General features: G+C 39.8%; 3 protein-coding genes across 4 annotated transcripts in view; 1 reads left to right on the top strand and 2 right to left on the bottom strand.

Annotated features, from left to right (window-relative positions):
• pparg (peroxisome proliferator-activated receptor gamma) overlaps positions 1 to 4,354 on the bottom strand; it is a 33,109-nt gene extending 28,755 nt beyond the window's left edge. The window contains exon 1 of one of the 2 annotated variants that reach the window (XM_080025702.1): positions 4,147 to 4,354. Coding sequence is in view for 1 of the 2 variants with exons in the window: in XM_080025701.1 (XP_079881827.1) it covers positions 3,325 to 3,376 (52 nt within the window). In the remaining variant the exon portion in view is untranslated. Of the gene's footprint in view, positions 1 to 3,324; positions 3,452 to 4,146 lie in introns of those variants that run through there. The other variant, XM_080025701.1, reaches the window with a different exon arrangement.
• Positions 1 to 14,681, top strand: part of tamm41 (TAM41 mitochondrial translocator assembly and maintenance homolog) — a 347,761-nt gene that overhangs the window by 252,748 nt on the left and 80,332 nt on the right. The window lies entirely within an intron of this gene.
• The window catches only part of syn2b (synapsin IIb), a gene marked incomplete at both ends in the record, with an annotated part of 67,311 nt that continues 64,286 nt past the window's right edge, over positions 11,657 to 14,681 (bottom strand). The window contains 2 exons of the mRNA XM_080025519.1: positions 11,657 to 11,828; positions 12,823 to 13,723. Coding sequence (XP_079881645.1) covers positions 11,657 to 11,828; positions 12,823 to 13,723 — 1,073 coding nt within the window. The remainder of the gene's footprint in view (positions 11,829 to 12,822; positions 13,724 to 14,681) is intronic.

Here is a 14,681-nt window from a genome sequence, read left to right as displayed (position 1 = left end):
CCGAAGTGTGAGTGTATGTGAGTGTGATGGGGAGATAGTGTTGGAAAAAAAACAGTGCTGTTCAATGTAAATAATAAGGTGATAACGTGTGAAAATGCTTGCACATTGCGTTAAAATGTTTTCTTCGCTCATCCAGACAGCTTTTACAACAAAGTGTAGAGAGGTGAGAAATGAGACTTGATTTGATGTTGCCCTGAATATGAGTCACTTCTCGGATGGAAGATGTTGTTATGTTTGAAGCGTGTTCTTTAGAGACAGCAAAATAATATGCAGAGGTTTAACGGTTACAACTGATACATTTTGATCCAGCATTTCAAATAGCTAAATTACATCCAACTCCCCATTAATGAGAATAAAACCAATACATGTATACTGTAGATATACATTGACACTTACTAAGAATGTAGAAGAGAGAGGATACTGTAGTTTGCCAAGAGTCTGAATGAGACATTCAAGATTAACAAGTAGGGTGCAATGTTTCTTCAGCAAACGTGTGCAACTTTAATTTGATGTTAAAAAAATAAATAAAAAATTTAAATTCAAATTCTGCAGTGAAATAATTGTTAGATAAAATGTAAAATGTTAGATAGGATGTGAGCAAAAGATTGGCCTTGAGGTTGGCCTTGAGGTTATTATAATTAATTTTAAAACAACAATAAACAAATTGATGACCTCAAGGCTAAACAGCACCTCAGGTCATCAAAGTATTTTGATATAATTGAATCAAATGTAGCTTTTTTGAAAAAAGCTCACAAAAACAGTAAGAAAAGCTTAATTGTTGTAAACAAAACAGGATGCTGGTGGTGTAGATGCTAAATGATTAACTATCTGTGGGCTGAACTGAGTTTCAGTATTTTTATATCTGTATATTCACAGATAAAGAACCATATGCCGTTCAACAATTTTCTTCCTTTCATGCACTTACAGAGCTTGTATTACTTTTCGAAGCCACTGCAAACAACTGCTCATAAGACTGTCAACCGTTGCTTCCAATGATTTTACTTTAACACAGATTAAACAAACTCAAACAAATCTTAGAATGCAAGTATGTCGCCAAAATAGGGTTAAACAGCACTTGATGCCAAGTGAGGGACAACATAAACACAGCATTGTGTCTTGAGACACTCCTTTCATTTATGACAACAGAGCAAAGTCCAAATAATCTGTCTCAGTCATTCATATGCACGCATACTGCAGGCATATACACACACACACACACACACACACACACACACACACACACACACACACACACACACACACACACACACACACACACACACACACACACACACACACACACACACACACACACACACACACACACACACACACACACACACACACACACACACACACACACACACACACACACACACACACACACACACACACACACACACACACACACACACACACACCTCTCTTTAGGAATTAGATAAGCAGCACTTCACTGACTGGCGCTGAATCAATAGACATAGTCGGGCAGTCAGCAAAAAGTAAAGCAATTCACAGACTACAAAGCGATTTTACCTTACATATGTGTTTTTCCTGTGACTAAGATTTAAATCAGAAATATCTGGATCCATGTGTGTGCTGTACATCACAACAGATACAAAATTCTAAGGAAAAAAGTTTCCCAAAAATTGGATGTTTGAAACATAGGAATCACCTCACAAATATGCCCAATGCCTTATCATTTAAAAATGTACATGACGGTTGGGCAAAAGTATTGTGTTAAAAAGTAAAAACGGACACTATGTCATAAATCCGGATGGGCATTGTTAATCAGAAGAAAAAAATGACCTTTAATAACTTCTCCAAAATGGATGGGATTTCTCAACCGCAAATTCATTTATAGCATTGGTTCTCCTTCTTTAAAATAGTCACGTTACATCAGTGACATCATTTTAACCTTCTATAAACTTTAAACCCCATTGTATCATTCTGATAAACGCCTCATGATTTAAGGTAATGCGACTGTAACTTAATAATTCCGGGATTGTCTGTAGAAACCTGTAGCTCTAAGTAGTCACCTTTCCAAGAAGTGTGAACAAACAGTAAGGTTGCTCAGCTCTCTCTATGAATTTTTCAGTTATGTATTTTCAACATTCTAGTTTGCCCATAAGGTGAGAGAGCATCTTACCACTGGTCCAACACAACTTATTTACTTTTATTAAAGAAGTTTTTTTTTGTGAATATCTTTTTTCTTTTCTTTTTAGTAGAGGTTGCCATTGCTATTAACTACAGAGCTGTGGATTTTATTCCACTAACTTCTATATCACTGAGTATTAGGAGACATATTATACAGCATTTATCCCAAAGACCACACTGACCATTTGGCATGTTTTACTCACGTATTACCAACCAAAACACGCACTTACACAACTGACGGCTGTTTAAAAAAAAAAAAAAAAAAAAGCTGCCGGAGATTGATTTCCTGTCTTCGAGGGAGCGATTGGTTTTAACTGCTGCCAATACACTATTATGATAAACTCACCAAGACTTTGAAATAGCAATTAGTGTCAAAACACTTAGAAGTGAACTTGTATGAACTGTCCCATTAGAATTCTAGATAAAGAGCTCAAAAAAATAGCTTTTACACTAAAATTGCAAAAGAACTCTAACACTGCACATTTTCCATGAGTGCTCACTGTGTCATCAGACCGTTGACATGATTTTAATGAAAAGTAATGAAGAGATTAGCAATTAAATTAGCAATAAGTGTCAAAATATTATAAGCAAACCTGTCTGAACTATCCCATCAGACCTCTTAATAAAGAACTCAAATCATAGCTTTAAATAATTGGTTTGAATACGTAAAAAACACTTATAGAGAAAGCACTCCCGGCAAGTTTTCCGTAATTGCTCTGTAGACTATAATATTGACATGAAGATCATACAAACTAATGAAGAAAAACGTCCACAGATACAGTGAACAGCTACAGTCACAGTTGGCAGTGACAGTCTGAATGTTGTACAACCGACTGATAAGCAGCCATTATTCGTACATAATAAAACAACATGATAGGCCATTTAACGCAGCAAATCTCAGAAATAAATCAGCATTGTCCCTTGAGCTTGTGTGTGTGTCCACAATTATTGCTGAGTCACGACCAACACTTTCCAACCACTGCACAGCACACGGTCTGAATTGTTGTGCAATATCTACGCATTCCCCCCACATGACACAAGAGATAGAGATATGAGAGGAAAATATTCGAAATATTAGAATTTAACAAAATAATGTACGGCTCTAATGGAGTTAACCATAACCATTGCTCAGCATTTGACACAGCACAAGCAGCAGTCTATTGCACTCACCTGAGAAGTAGTGACCACTTAGATGGGTAAAAGCTCTGCCTGGTGTTTGCATGTCAACCTCACACTGACACTGTCCTCAGCAGACACACACACACACACACTGTGGACAAACACCTGACTGTGTGCCAGTTGTCAAGCCTGTGACCGCACCCCCCCAACACACCCCCTCCCCACCCTCACATCACCATTACCATCCCCAATCAACTGCTGGGTATATCCTAGTCAGTGTGTCACAATGCAAAGCAACTATACTGAACAAGATATTCGCCTACTATAACTGACAGTGTAAGTAGTGCTGAGGAGGAGAGGAGACATTGACATGAAACTTTACTTATTTAGATCAGCTTTTAACAGGCTACATAGTATAGCATTTGTGGCATTTTCCTTCTGCTTGTAGCCTATGTATCATTTTATGATTTTATTCTTGGTTTATTTATTATGTTTTATTTTGTTGTTTTCTGATTCTACTACAAGTTAGCCTATATTGTTTTCTTGTTGAGCACTTTGGATAGCTTACCCTGCTAGATGCTGTAAAAGCTTTAAATAAATATTCATTGATTACAAGTTGTGACAAGTAGCCTATTAAAGAGGTTTCCCACTTTGATTATCTCCATTTAAACGAGTTCAACTGATGTGGATTTTGTTTAACAGAAAACAAGCAGTATCCTAGGCTATTATTTAATGTAGGCCTACGTGGCCATAGGCGTATAGTCAAACTCACAAGTTGCCGAATTAAGGTTGACTTCTTCCAGTGCGTTATCATCCAACCCAATATAGCCACAACAACACTCTCTGTTATGAACGGAGCGGAAGGTGACTGACCTGATCACTGTTTTGAACACGCGGAGCACCACTCGCTGTATGGTGAAGTTAGTTGAATCGTGTCTTGGGCTTTTTTCTTTGCCGAATTTGCGAGTCAGATCTTGGGGGGAGAAACCGTAGTAGCGTGCTGTCACTTCCACCGGCGCGAGGTGTCAAAGTGGTCCGGTGTGTTTGCAGTGGAGGTTTCTGGTCATGCTGCCTCTGCCTGCCTGCCTCTCTCTCTCTCCTCCCTCCCCTCAACACAGCCACTGGGATCCTGAGGACACACACACACACACACACACACACACACACACACACACACACACACGCAGAGGCATCAAATTACCCTTAAGCTATTGCTATAATATCACGACTTCATTTGGGCTATTTTTAAAAGGGTTTTCTTTGCTCTAATTTAAATTACTGATTCAAAATGAAGACTTTGTTGGACTTCTTTTTTAAATTTTTGAATGCATCTCCAAGGAACTTAAAATGTTTATGGAAACAATTTTTTTTTTCCTCTGATGATCATAAATGACCGGTAGCCTAACAGCAAATAAGACCATCTGCGAAAAACTGCAATATTTTCATATGGTTATTAAAATGTCTTTGCATAGCCCGATTTTTCCTGGTAACTTTTTTTTTGATAATAAAGCTTACCCGCTTGCATATGAGTTAGTTAGCTAGCTAAAAAACTATTTTCATATTTAAAAAACAAAACTGGAGCCACTAGCCGGTTATTTAAGCTGCCTTAGCTCATGTTGAATCTCGTTTGTATACCCAAACTAAATTAATTTGTGTTTTTTACAGACATTCTGTGTAAGGAGCAGTTTCAGGGCAATCAACAGAACATTAACTTACTGCATAAAATGGTCAAATGTCCTTTTCTTACATTATATATAAAATATAAAGCTATAAAACCTATTGATTAATGACTAGCTGGGAGGTGGGCGTTACCTACGGAGCCGTACTAGCTAAGCATTTTTTCCTAAAATGTCGAACTGTTCCCTTATGAAACAACATTAACACACCTGTCAATGAACAACTTTATGCTGTCAGCTAATTTAGGGACTCAGCTGGGTAACCCCCCTCTTAGTTAATTAGTGGTCTAATGATAACTAATGAGGTCATTACAGTCACATATCTTGAAGCATGTCAACAAACTTTGGACTCGAGGTGAGGCTGGATTCATGACAGTTGAAAGACATTCATAGCTAACAGAGAACAATTTGACAGATTCTGCAATTAAATCAGGCAGATTCAGTAGATTGATTTAATCTGAAAAGCCAACTGTTGAAACTCAATTTACCTCAGGTGCAAAAATAAATGCCCAATAATTACTAGTCATTTGCCTATGTGCTGCATTTCTAGACTCTATAATTCTAAAGTCTGAGGGCCTTAGACTAACCCCAACCTAAAGCTCACCCTATTTCTAACCCTTTAAGGTGCTACGAGGAACTTTTAGATATTTCAGTAAAATGTTTCCTCTGATAAATTACATGTAACAGCAAACGAGACCATCAGTGCAAATAATGCTATTTTTATATAGTTTTTCTTAATGCCGTTGTCATGGGTATGCGTATGCTCACCCAGGAACTACAGCTGGTGTAGTAAAAACACTACCGCTTTTGTCCTATGGGGGTGCAGGAATTAACACAAACTGAAAGTTCCTTGGAGCATCTTTAAAGAAGACTTGAAATCTACGGGCTATATTTCTTTTTCTCTGATGGTTAAATAAAGCTTGTCTTTCTTTGAGCTGTTTTTCAACCCGCCTCCATACCTTGAATTCACACCTGAGTTAACTTGAGGTATTTGGTTGTTTTGATGCAGTGTCAAATGTGGCATGAGCCCCACTGAGTAAATGTTCCACAGACAAGCGGGTAGATTCTGGTTAGATTTTTATTTATTTTTAAACTTGCGTTGGTGTACAGAGCCTCACAACAGGCTGGCAAGAAGCCTGGTGAAGAACCGTTTCCACAGACCAAAAAGGTCAGTCCATGAAGAAATAATTGTTCCTGTTTTTTGTCAGTGTCACTTGACCAGACTGTGACCTTCTGTCTTTTACAGTGATGCAGTTTACTTGTCACTCAACCCAGAATTTCAAATAGAAGTAGTAGTAACATAGTAGAAGGTGAAGCAGTTACAACAATGCCTTTCAACAATCTAAGTAAAGCTCCTGAGAGGCTTTACCTGTTTACGTGCATTAAAGGTGGAGGATTCTGGCGAATGCTTGTTTTCAGATTCCCTTTTTGTCAAAATCAGTGATAATCTCCCAGCAATCCGCCACATGTACGGTGTGTGCGCTGAAAAATATATTGCGTTAATACAAAGCCTAGGCTTTTTAAACTGGAATGTAAAAAAACGGGGGCACACCGTAGCCTGCAACATGGCCGTTTACAGAGCCTAGGCTAGATTTTTTTCCAGCACACACACAGGGATACAGAAAGAAAAGTGATGACCACAAGAATTCACCAGAACTAAGGACTCCACCTTAAACGCAAGGCATCAACCCTCCCCCCCCCAGTGCAAAGTTAAGAAAGTTGCCTTACTTGTGTGACTGTTTCAAAGCAGGAAAATGAAAGTGTAATTCAATTAAGCTACTTTCACCGTGCAGCAGTCTTGCCTTTGATCTACCCTAACTGGATACTGTGAAGTAAGACAGCTGGCACACTTTGCTTATTTACAGACCTACATACACACATTTTTCTTGCTCTCTCTCTCTCACACATGCATAACAGTCCTCCCCCACGCAGAATTTCTTCAGGCTGAACTTAAAAAAGAAAAAAGCGCCCTTGAGAGTTTTGACAAACAAAACAAAGCAATATTTTTTAATTGTTTATACAGTTTAGTACCAGTGGGATTTGAGCTCTGCTATCTTACAATGTTCATCTTCAAGTGTCCATCATCAAAGTGCTTATTTTATCTTTTACAAAACTCCCCTACACTGTCATGACATTAATATTATAAAGAAATTCCACGCCATCTTTCAGAAAAAGCAGTTTTTAAAAAAATCGATCAGCGATGGTGCTTGACATCAGGAAATGGCCCCAAAATGATTTCCCCCACCCCTCCACCCTCGTACATATTGGATGATATAAGAGCTAAAATCTGGATATTTTTTTTCAGTTTAACAAATGTAACGGTTGGTCCTCCCTCCTCACGGTTGGGATGAGCCCCAAGACAAACAGCGTGTGGCTAGTATGGACTTGCTTTGGTGCGTTAGCCGCCCACGTCCGTGTCCCTATGAGCAATGTGATGGAGACGTTCCCACAGATCTACACTCACTGGACCAACAACCAGGAGCAGGGCCTGTTTCCTCTGTCTTTGTCCTGCCTAGTATGAAATTATACAGTTTTTTTTTTCAATTCAACTATACCTTTTTGTTTGATTGCTGTTTTATTGTGAAGCGCTTTGAGTTACTTTAGTGTCTGAGGTGTGCTATACAAATACAGTTTCCTTGCCTTGTGTTCTAAGTGGGCAGTGTAAGCACAGTAACAATAGTTAGTTAGGTATATTAAATTTGATACGGACATCACAATAACATTGGGCAAACCAGATGCATTGTTTTTGTAAGTGTTTTACTGTATCATACATGCTTGTTTTCAACACCTGCCATGAGTGATGGTTTTTTATCTCAATTCATTTTAGAGCATGTTATCGATCTGTGTTATTGTCAGGACCGGCTCAAAGGGCCATAGCAAATACATTATGAGACACCAAACAGTCACAAAAAGCACATTTGTGTGGGTGATGGGGGTCCTTCATAATCTTTCTAGCTCTGCTCATGCACTGATGCCTGCCATAAAAGTCCTGCAGAATGGAGAGTAGGCTCCCCATGGTACACTCAACTGCCCTGACCACCCTCTGCAGAGCTCACTGGTCCAGAGAGGAACTATGTCCATACCATAGAGTGATAGCTCTAGTCAGAATACTCTGTACGGTGGCAGAGGAGAAGAATTTCACAATCCTCTGGCACTCTAGTCCAGCTAGTTGGGCCCACTCTGGAACCAGTTTTTCAAATGGACACCGGCCCCCGAAAAGGGGTAGCCGTCTATAGGAAACCTAAAATCTCCAGAGCTGTCTTAGGTGCTATAGGCCTACAGACACTGCCTTGCCTTCTTCACCACAATGTCCATGTGAACTGTAAGGATGACACAGCACACCATCACTGTGTCATCCCAGAATAAAAAATAAAATGAATCTATGCTTTTGTGAAATGTACTCATAGACAATATTTTGTTTTGCATGTCTGTAGTGCCATCTGCTGGCTCGGCTGAGCAGTGCAACCCATCCTTTGTGTGTTTAGGAGCACAAGACTGTCTGACTGTCTGAATGTTTGACACATGTTCTTTGAAAATGATTTGTTCACACCTATGGAATCTTACAATCTGCTGATCCTGCTCAAATCAAGACTTGATTATCTAATATTTAAATATGTGAAATTAGCACTGAGGTAAACTGGGACAACATCTGACTCGGACATTATCTGAGATTGAGGGTTATTCCGGCATTGTTTTATGGTTGCGTTTATGGCTCTGTAAGATATGAAGAAGTAAATTATATTCTTAACTTTCCCTTCTACAATATAAATGTAATATACTAATCTTATGAATATTATGAGTGCAGACAAATGGGTTTCGTTTGCATTTGTGGCCGCAGACTGTTTGCACCTGGAGTGACACATTTTCAAGGTCTCGTTCGGGCATCTTCCACCTGCACTTCTGAAGTGTCCTTGAGCAAGAACACAGAGCTGTCATTGACCTCACAAAAGGAGCTCTCAATAAAACGAGACGTAATAGCTTTGTTGTTGTAAAATAGATGTTGTGACTTCCTTGGAAGCACAGTTTATGTTTTCTAAACGTACTTTGTCCATCCACACAGCAGATAAGAGTGCAGCTTTTTCAACACAAGGCTGATGAGGGGGGTATGAGGGGTATTTAAATGAATTTGGTATTCAGCCCAAAATCACACATTTGTCGCAGAGTTCCACTACCTTTACAATAAAGACATCATGACGCATCGTTTGTGTTTAAATAACATTCTTTGCTTATGCGTTATTGATCCCGGAAGTATCAATCTGTCAACTTCTTTACTGCATGTCTTGAATTGTAGAATTCATTCAAAACATTTTGTCTTTACTCAAAGTGCATGATAAATAAAAAAGAAAATTCCTCCTCTCATCTTTATTCTCTAATAATGCTCGTTTCTAGCATCAGTGGCAACTATGTATTTTTGCAGTATAAATTAATTAATTAAGAGTATTCCAGTGAATTAGTGTTACACATCCATTAAGTTCGATTAATGTGAAAGAAAGATTCATTTAAGAACAATTAAATCTGTAGCAGCCATAGTCTATGAGGCCAGGATATTCTGACGTTTTTGTCTCTCAGCTTCAAAAACACTGAATCCTACATTTCCCATAATGCATCTCAATAGCATGTCTCCGAATAAACAATCTTTTTATGCAAAATTGAAAACTTTGTCTGTCAAACAAAAGGCACAGCCGTCAACATGCATCTTAGTGAATCAGTTCAATGATGGAACCACATCTTTATTAACTTTTATTTGTACAGAAAGAAAAAAAATAACTTTATCAGTCACTGAATCATGCAAAGCGGTTTTGCGTTTACAAATAAAAACACTATACAAAACCAACAATATATACTGTACTATAAATATGGAGCCTCAAAAAAATAAATTAATCAATCAATATATATTACAAAAAATAAACTCCTGAGATGACACGCACACACACACACTTACATACATAGAAATACAATACCTCATAATCTACTTAGCAACATAGTACTGGGAATGGATAAGCAGACAGGTTGATATGCGGATCTATATTTACTCTATTTTATTTCATTTTTTACTCATGACCTTGAAATACAGCGACTGAACTGAAAACGTCAAGGTATTTGGGTTCATTCCCAGGTTGCCTTCACTTCAGTCACACACTACAAACAGTATTAATCAGAAAAAAAACAACAGTTTCATTATGGCATATCATTCTGAAACACAGCTTCTGACCTCAGTGAAAAAAAGCAACCCGGAAAATCCCCCACAGAAAGGAACCTTAAAGGGAATGTAAGAATTAGGTTTTTTTTTTAAAACACATACACAGCAGGTCCCGTATGTGAGATCATGTCTATATTTATATTAGTTTGACAGCGCTCAACAGTCACGTTGAGGTGTTATTGCACTACTGTCTCAATGTCTTTTTCATGAGAATAATCAACAAATTACAATACTGTTGATAGATCTACACAAGAGGTGAAACAAGAGATCACCAGTCACAGCTAGAAACGTGAGTCTTTTTTTACTCTTTGAAATGTGTTCAGTTACTTTTTTTTTATTATAAAGATCGATTTGTTTCTTTCTGGTGCACAAGGCCCAAATCCCAGAAGTCCCACAAAACTACAACAATTGCAATCAATCTCATCCCCCCCCCCGTAGGTTACTTACACATGAAGTAAATGAACAAATTTCGAGTGGTAATAATCAACCCAGGTCTTCACAGCTAACAAAGTAGCTGTGAATTGAAAACATGTTCACAATAAGGCTACAACATCTAGAGATCGATAGAGAAAGAGAGAGAGAGAGAGAGAAAGAGAAAGAGAGAGAGAGAGAGGCAACGGAGGGAAAACTCAACACTTATTAGAGCTCCCTCCTGCTCCAAAAGTCACACCAAACCACTTGGAGGACCCATGCATAACAATTGAACACAGATGAACATACACATAATTCCAAAATCCTTCATACGACAATAAACCTCAAGGCTTGTAGACAAAGAAAAGAAGGGGGCCGCCATTTTTTTTTTTTTTTTACTTACATACTTTCACCATGGGGAAACCATCAAATGACAAATATCCAATTACTTTGAAAGAAAAAAACGTTTAAAAAGGCATATGAATCCAGCCACCGAATGAAAGAGTTATGTCGCAGATTAGTTTTCTATTTTTTGGCTTGTCTCACTTTATAATAATATATGTTTTTATTTTTATTTCATTTAAATACTGTATATATATGTTTATATTTGAATGCTTTATAAATATATATATACCGTATGTACATTCTATCCGTATAGTCTTCAATATAATACTTTTCATATACTTTAGAAAGTGTTCATTAAAGTGTGCTCTGGGAAAAAAAAACATATTGTTATTCTGTTCTATGCAATTGACCTATATTCGATTGTATTCTTTTCTTCTCTATTCTATTCTATTCTGTATCATTGACGTAACTCCTTCAGTCCAATTACTCGGGCACAGCATCGTTCACTGAATATCCTACCCAGCAGGCCTCACTGTTATACTCACACAGAGAAGTTGAAAAAGGGAGGAGTAGAAGGACCGAGACGGAGGGGGAATACAGTACACGAAAAACACACAAAGTTTCATCTCAGACTGGTTCACATTTAAATGTCAATCAAGTTATCACTGGCCGATAGTGAAAGAGAGAGAGAGAGAGGGAGGGAGGCCAGAATCAATAAGGGAATGACTACTGTTCTGCTGTGTCTGGTCTACTAGTCAGAGAAAAGGCTGGCGAAGGACTTTCGGAGGTTGCGAATGGTCTCGACTTTGGCCTCTTCTTGTTGGCCCTCCTGGCTCTCGCCCTCGCCTCCGGAGCTCGAGACCCCGCGGAAGAAAGAGGAGTCGCTGAAGGCGTTGAAGGCATTGGTCAGGGACTGGGACTTACTGGGGAGGGGGGGAAGGGGGTGAGGGAGGGAGGGAGGGAGGATGGAAGGAAGGAAGGAGAGGATTATGTGAATGTTAATGGAGTAAGTTCAAGTGGAAAGTGTGGTAGAGTGAGACAAACAGGGCAATGTGTAAGAGGGCCAACAATTCACAAACACAGTATTTGTATTGCTTATGAATCCCCCCTATATGTATAATTTAGAAGTAGTGTATGAACATGACAAGTTATAAGCAGATATGAGGACATTTTTAAGTGTTTACTAATGCACAGTCATTTCAACAATTTACCCTATTACATGTTTTATATAATTACAACTATATTATTATATTATATAAGTTATTGATGCCTCACAGGAGGAGTTAGAGTTACATCAATACACCAATAAACACTTATGAAGTCCATGTATAATCTGCTTACAACTAGAATATAGTGAGATATGTAGAGCTGCCCAAAAAAAACCGATACGGCAAAATATCGCGATATTTTGAGGAGAAAAACACGTTTTAAACGGGTTGTGAACTACAACCACCGCTCCTGTAGATGTCCGAGTACGGCTAGTTGACTCAATTCAAGTTGTGTGCCATTCCCGATGGTGTGGCAAATTGAAAGCTGGAAGCAACATGGCCGACACAGATGAGAAAATTAGGCAGGATATGGCAATATATCACAATACGGGTCATATCGCGATGACCCACGTATCGAGATGCGTACCGTATCGTGTAGTCCTTGCCAATACCCAGCCCTTGTGTGTTATAAACCACGTTATATGGAGGAACAGTACAACTTACATTTTCCAAATAATCTAAACAGGTAACAAATTCTACTGACCCACAAAAAGACACAACAGAAACAGAAATCCTATCATTTTTGTGTTGCATATAATTGTAATATTTTTCACATTTTTTATTTAATATCCTAAACATAATGCGCGGCCCAGTGAAATTGCATGTCTTTGCATTATCAACAGTGCGTTGATAATAATAGCGTTCTTACTTCAGCAGAGGATGGGTCTTTTGCTGGGATTCTGGTTGCTCTTCCACGGGAGCCTGGCCCTCAGCGGAGGCCTCAGCAACTCCTTCTTCGGCCGGGACGGGCTCCGGGTCGGGGGAAGGAGCTTGAGCCATAGTCGGGGACTGGACGGCTCTGGCTGGGGACTCAACCTGTTCTGGTGCAGGGGCATCTGGGGCAGCATCGGAGGCCTGAGGCTGGGCTTTTGGTATAGCTTTAGGGGGTGGTGGTGTTTGGGGTTTTGGCTGGAGCTGTGGCCTGGAATTCCTGCGTACGGGAGGGATGGGCTTGGCAGGGGGTGCAGGTTTAGGGGGCAGCTCTTTGGGTTTCCCAGGAGATGGGGATGGAGATGTGGAGCCCTGAGGTTGGGGTTTGGGCTGCTCTGTGGTAGGAGCTGAGGCCATAACTGGTACTGGAGCCTGGGTTGGAATCAGTACTGGGGCCAATACTGGAGTTGGATCCTGGTTTTTAGCCTGGGCTGGAGGGGAGCTAGGAGCTGGGGTTGCTGCTGCTACTGCTACTGCTGCTGCTGCTGCTGCTGCTTTGGTTGGGGGCGAACCTGGAGCTTTGACAGGGGAAGATGGTGAAGCTTTGGCAGGGGCAGGGGGGATGGGAGCAGCAGCAGGACCTGGGCTTGACTTTGCGACGGACGTGGCTCTGTTCATAGGAGGAGGAGGCCTGGGCACGGGGGGCTTGTTGACCGACGCGGCCCTCTGGACCGGGCCAGCCTTCTGAGCCTGAACCGCTTTCTGCACAGGACCTGGGCTAGCTTTCTGGGCCTGGGCCTGGGCCTGGGCTGGGGCCGGACTGGGCTTTGGTACTGGTTCAGATGTTCTCTTAGCGGGCTCCGGTGATGGCTCTACACTCTGTGATTTCACTGGTGCACCTGAAAGGTTGAGATAGAGAGATAAATAAGCATTATTGTTATCTAAATCCTAGATATAGCACTTTGTTTGTTTGAGTGCCTTGTGCCTGTAACACTCACCAAAGACCAAAGCAGAACATGGTAGGGATAATGAGCTTGAGCCTAGACATGCCCATTCACATCAAAACCTGTTTCCATACAAAGGAACCCTGACAAACTTCAACCATCAAAGCCAGTCTAAAGCAAAGCTATTTTATATACAGTACAGTCTAGTGGGGCATTAGCAAAGCAGTGTGTGGACTGCACTGTCCAACAGGGGGCGGCAGAACAATGGTCAAGAGAAGGAGTGGTGACCAGCCTTTTTCATGCCAAGTGCTAGTTGCTTTTTCACGCACAACAACTCATGTGACCATTAGTAGGGAGGGAGTGTGCACATAGAGAGACACCGAGGTGAAAGGAAGGAGTCGTGGAGATGAGGATGAAAGCAAGTGACCAACAAAAGGAGAGACAATTCAAACAACAAAGTATGCCGGATTATTGTTGCATGAGTAAATTTAACTAAAGTATCTTGGCAGCTTGAAAAGTGTCTCTTTAATTAATGTTTGCTGTATAGGTTAAGAGTTTATTTGTGGATTTGTATGACCTTAAAGATATGATCATACGAAATCTTTTGATATGACCACTGCAAAACCCTTCATCAAAATTCATCCCAGACATTCTCAGACTCATTGCTGTAAGGCGGTTGAATGGCAAGAGTCTTACATTTGATCAGTTTGCCATAGAGCCTAATGGTTGCTTGGGACTCACAGCGCATAAAAACAAAAGAAAATACCTTTAGCTTTTTTCATATATCACATAACCAGGTTATTTTTTTTTTTAATTGCCAAGAAAAATATATTGTTATGTACCGTTTTAAGCCATTTTGTCTTGTCTCATGTATTACGACACAAAACAATTACAATTAATTCACAACCAAATA

This window comes from Ammodytes marinus, assembly GCF_949987685.1.
Source record: "Ammodytes marinus genome assembly, chromosome: 4".
NCBI lineage: Eukaryota > Metazoa > Chordata > Actinopteri > Uranoscopiformes > Ammodytidae > Ammodytes > Ammodytes marinus.
Note: the sequence above shows the minus strand (reverse complement) of the source record. Positions and strands in the feature narration are given on the sequence as shown.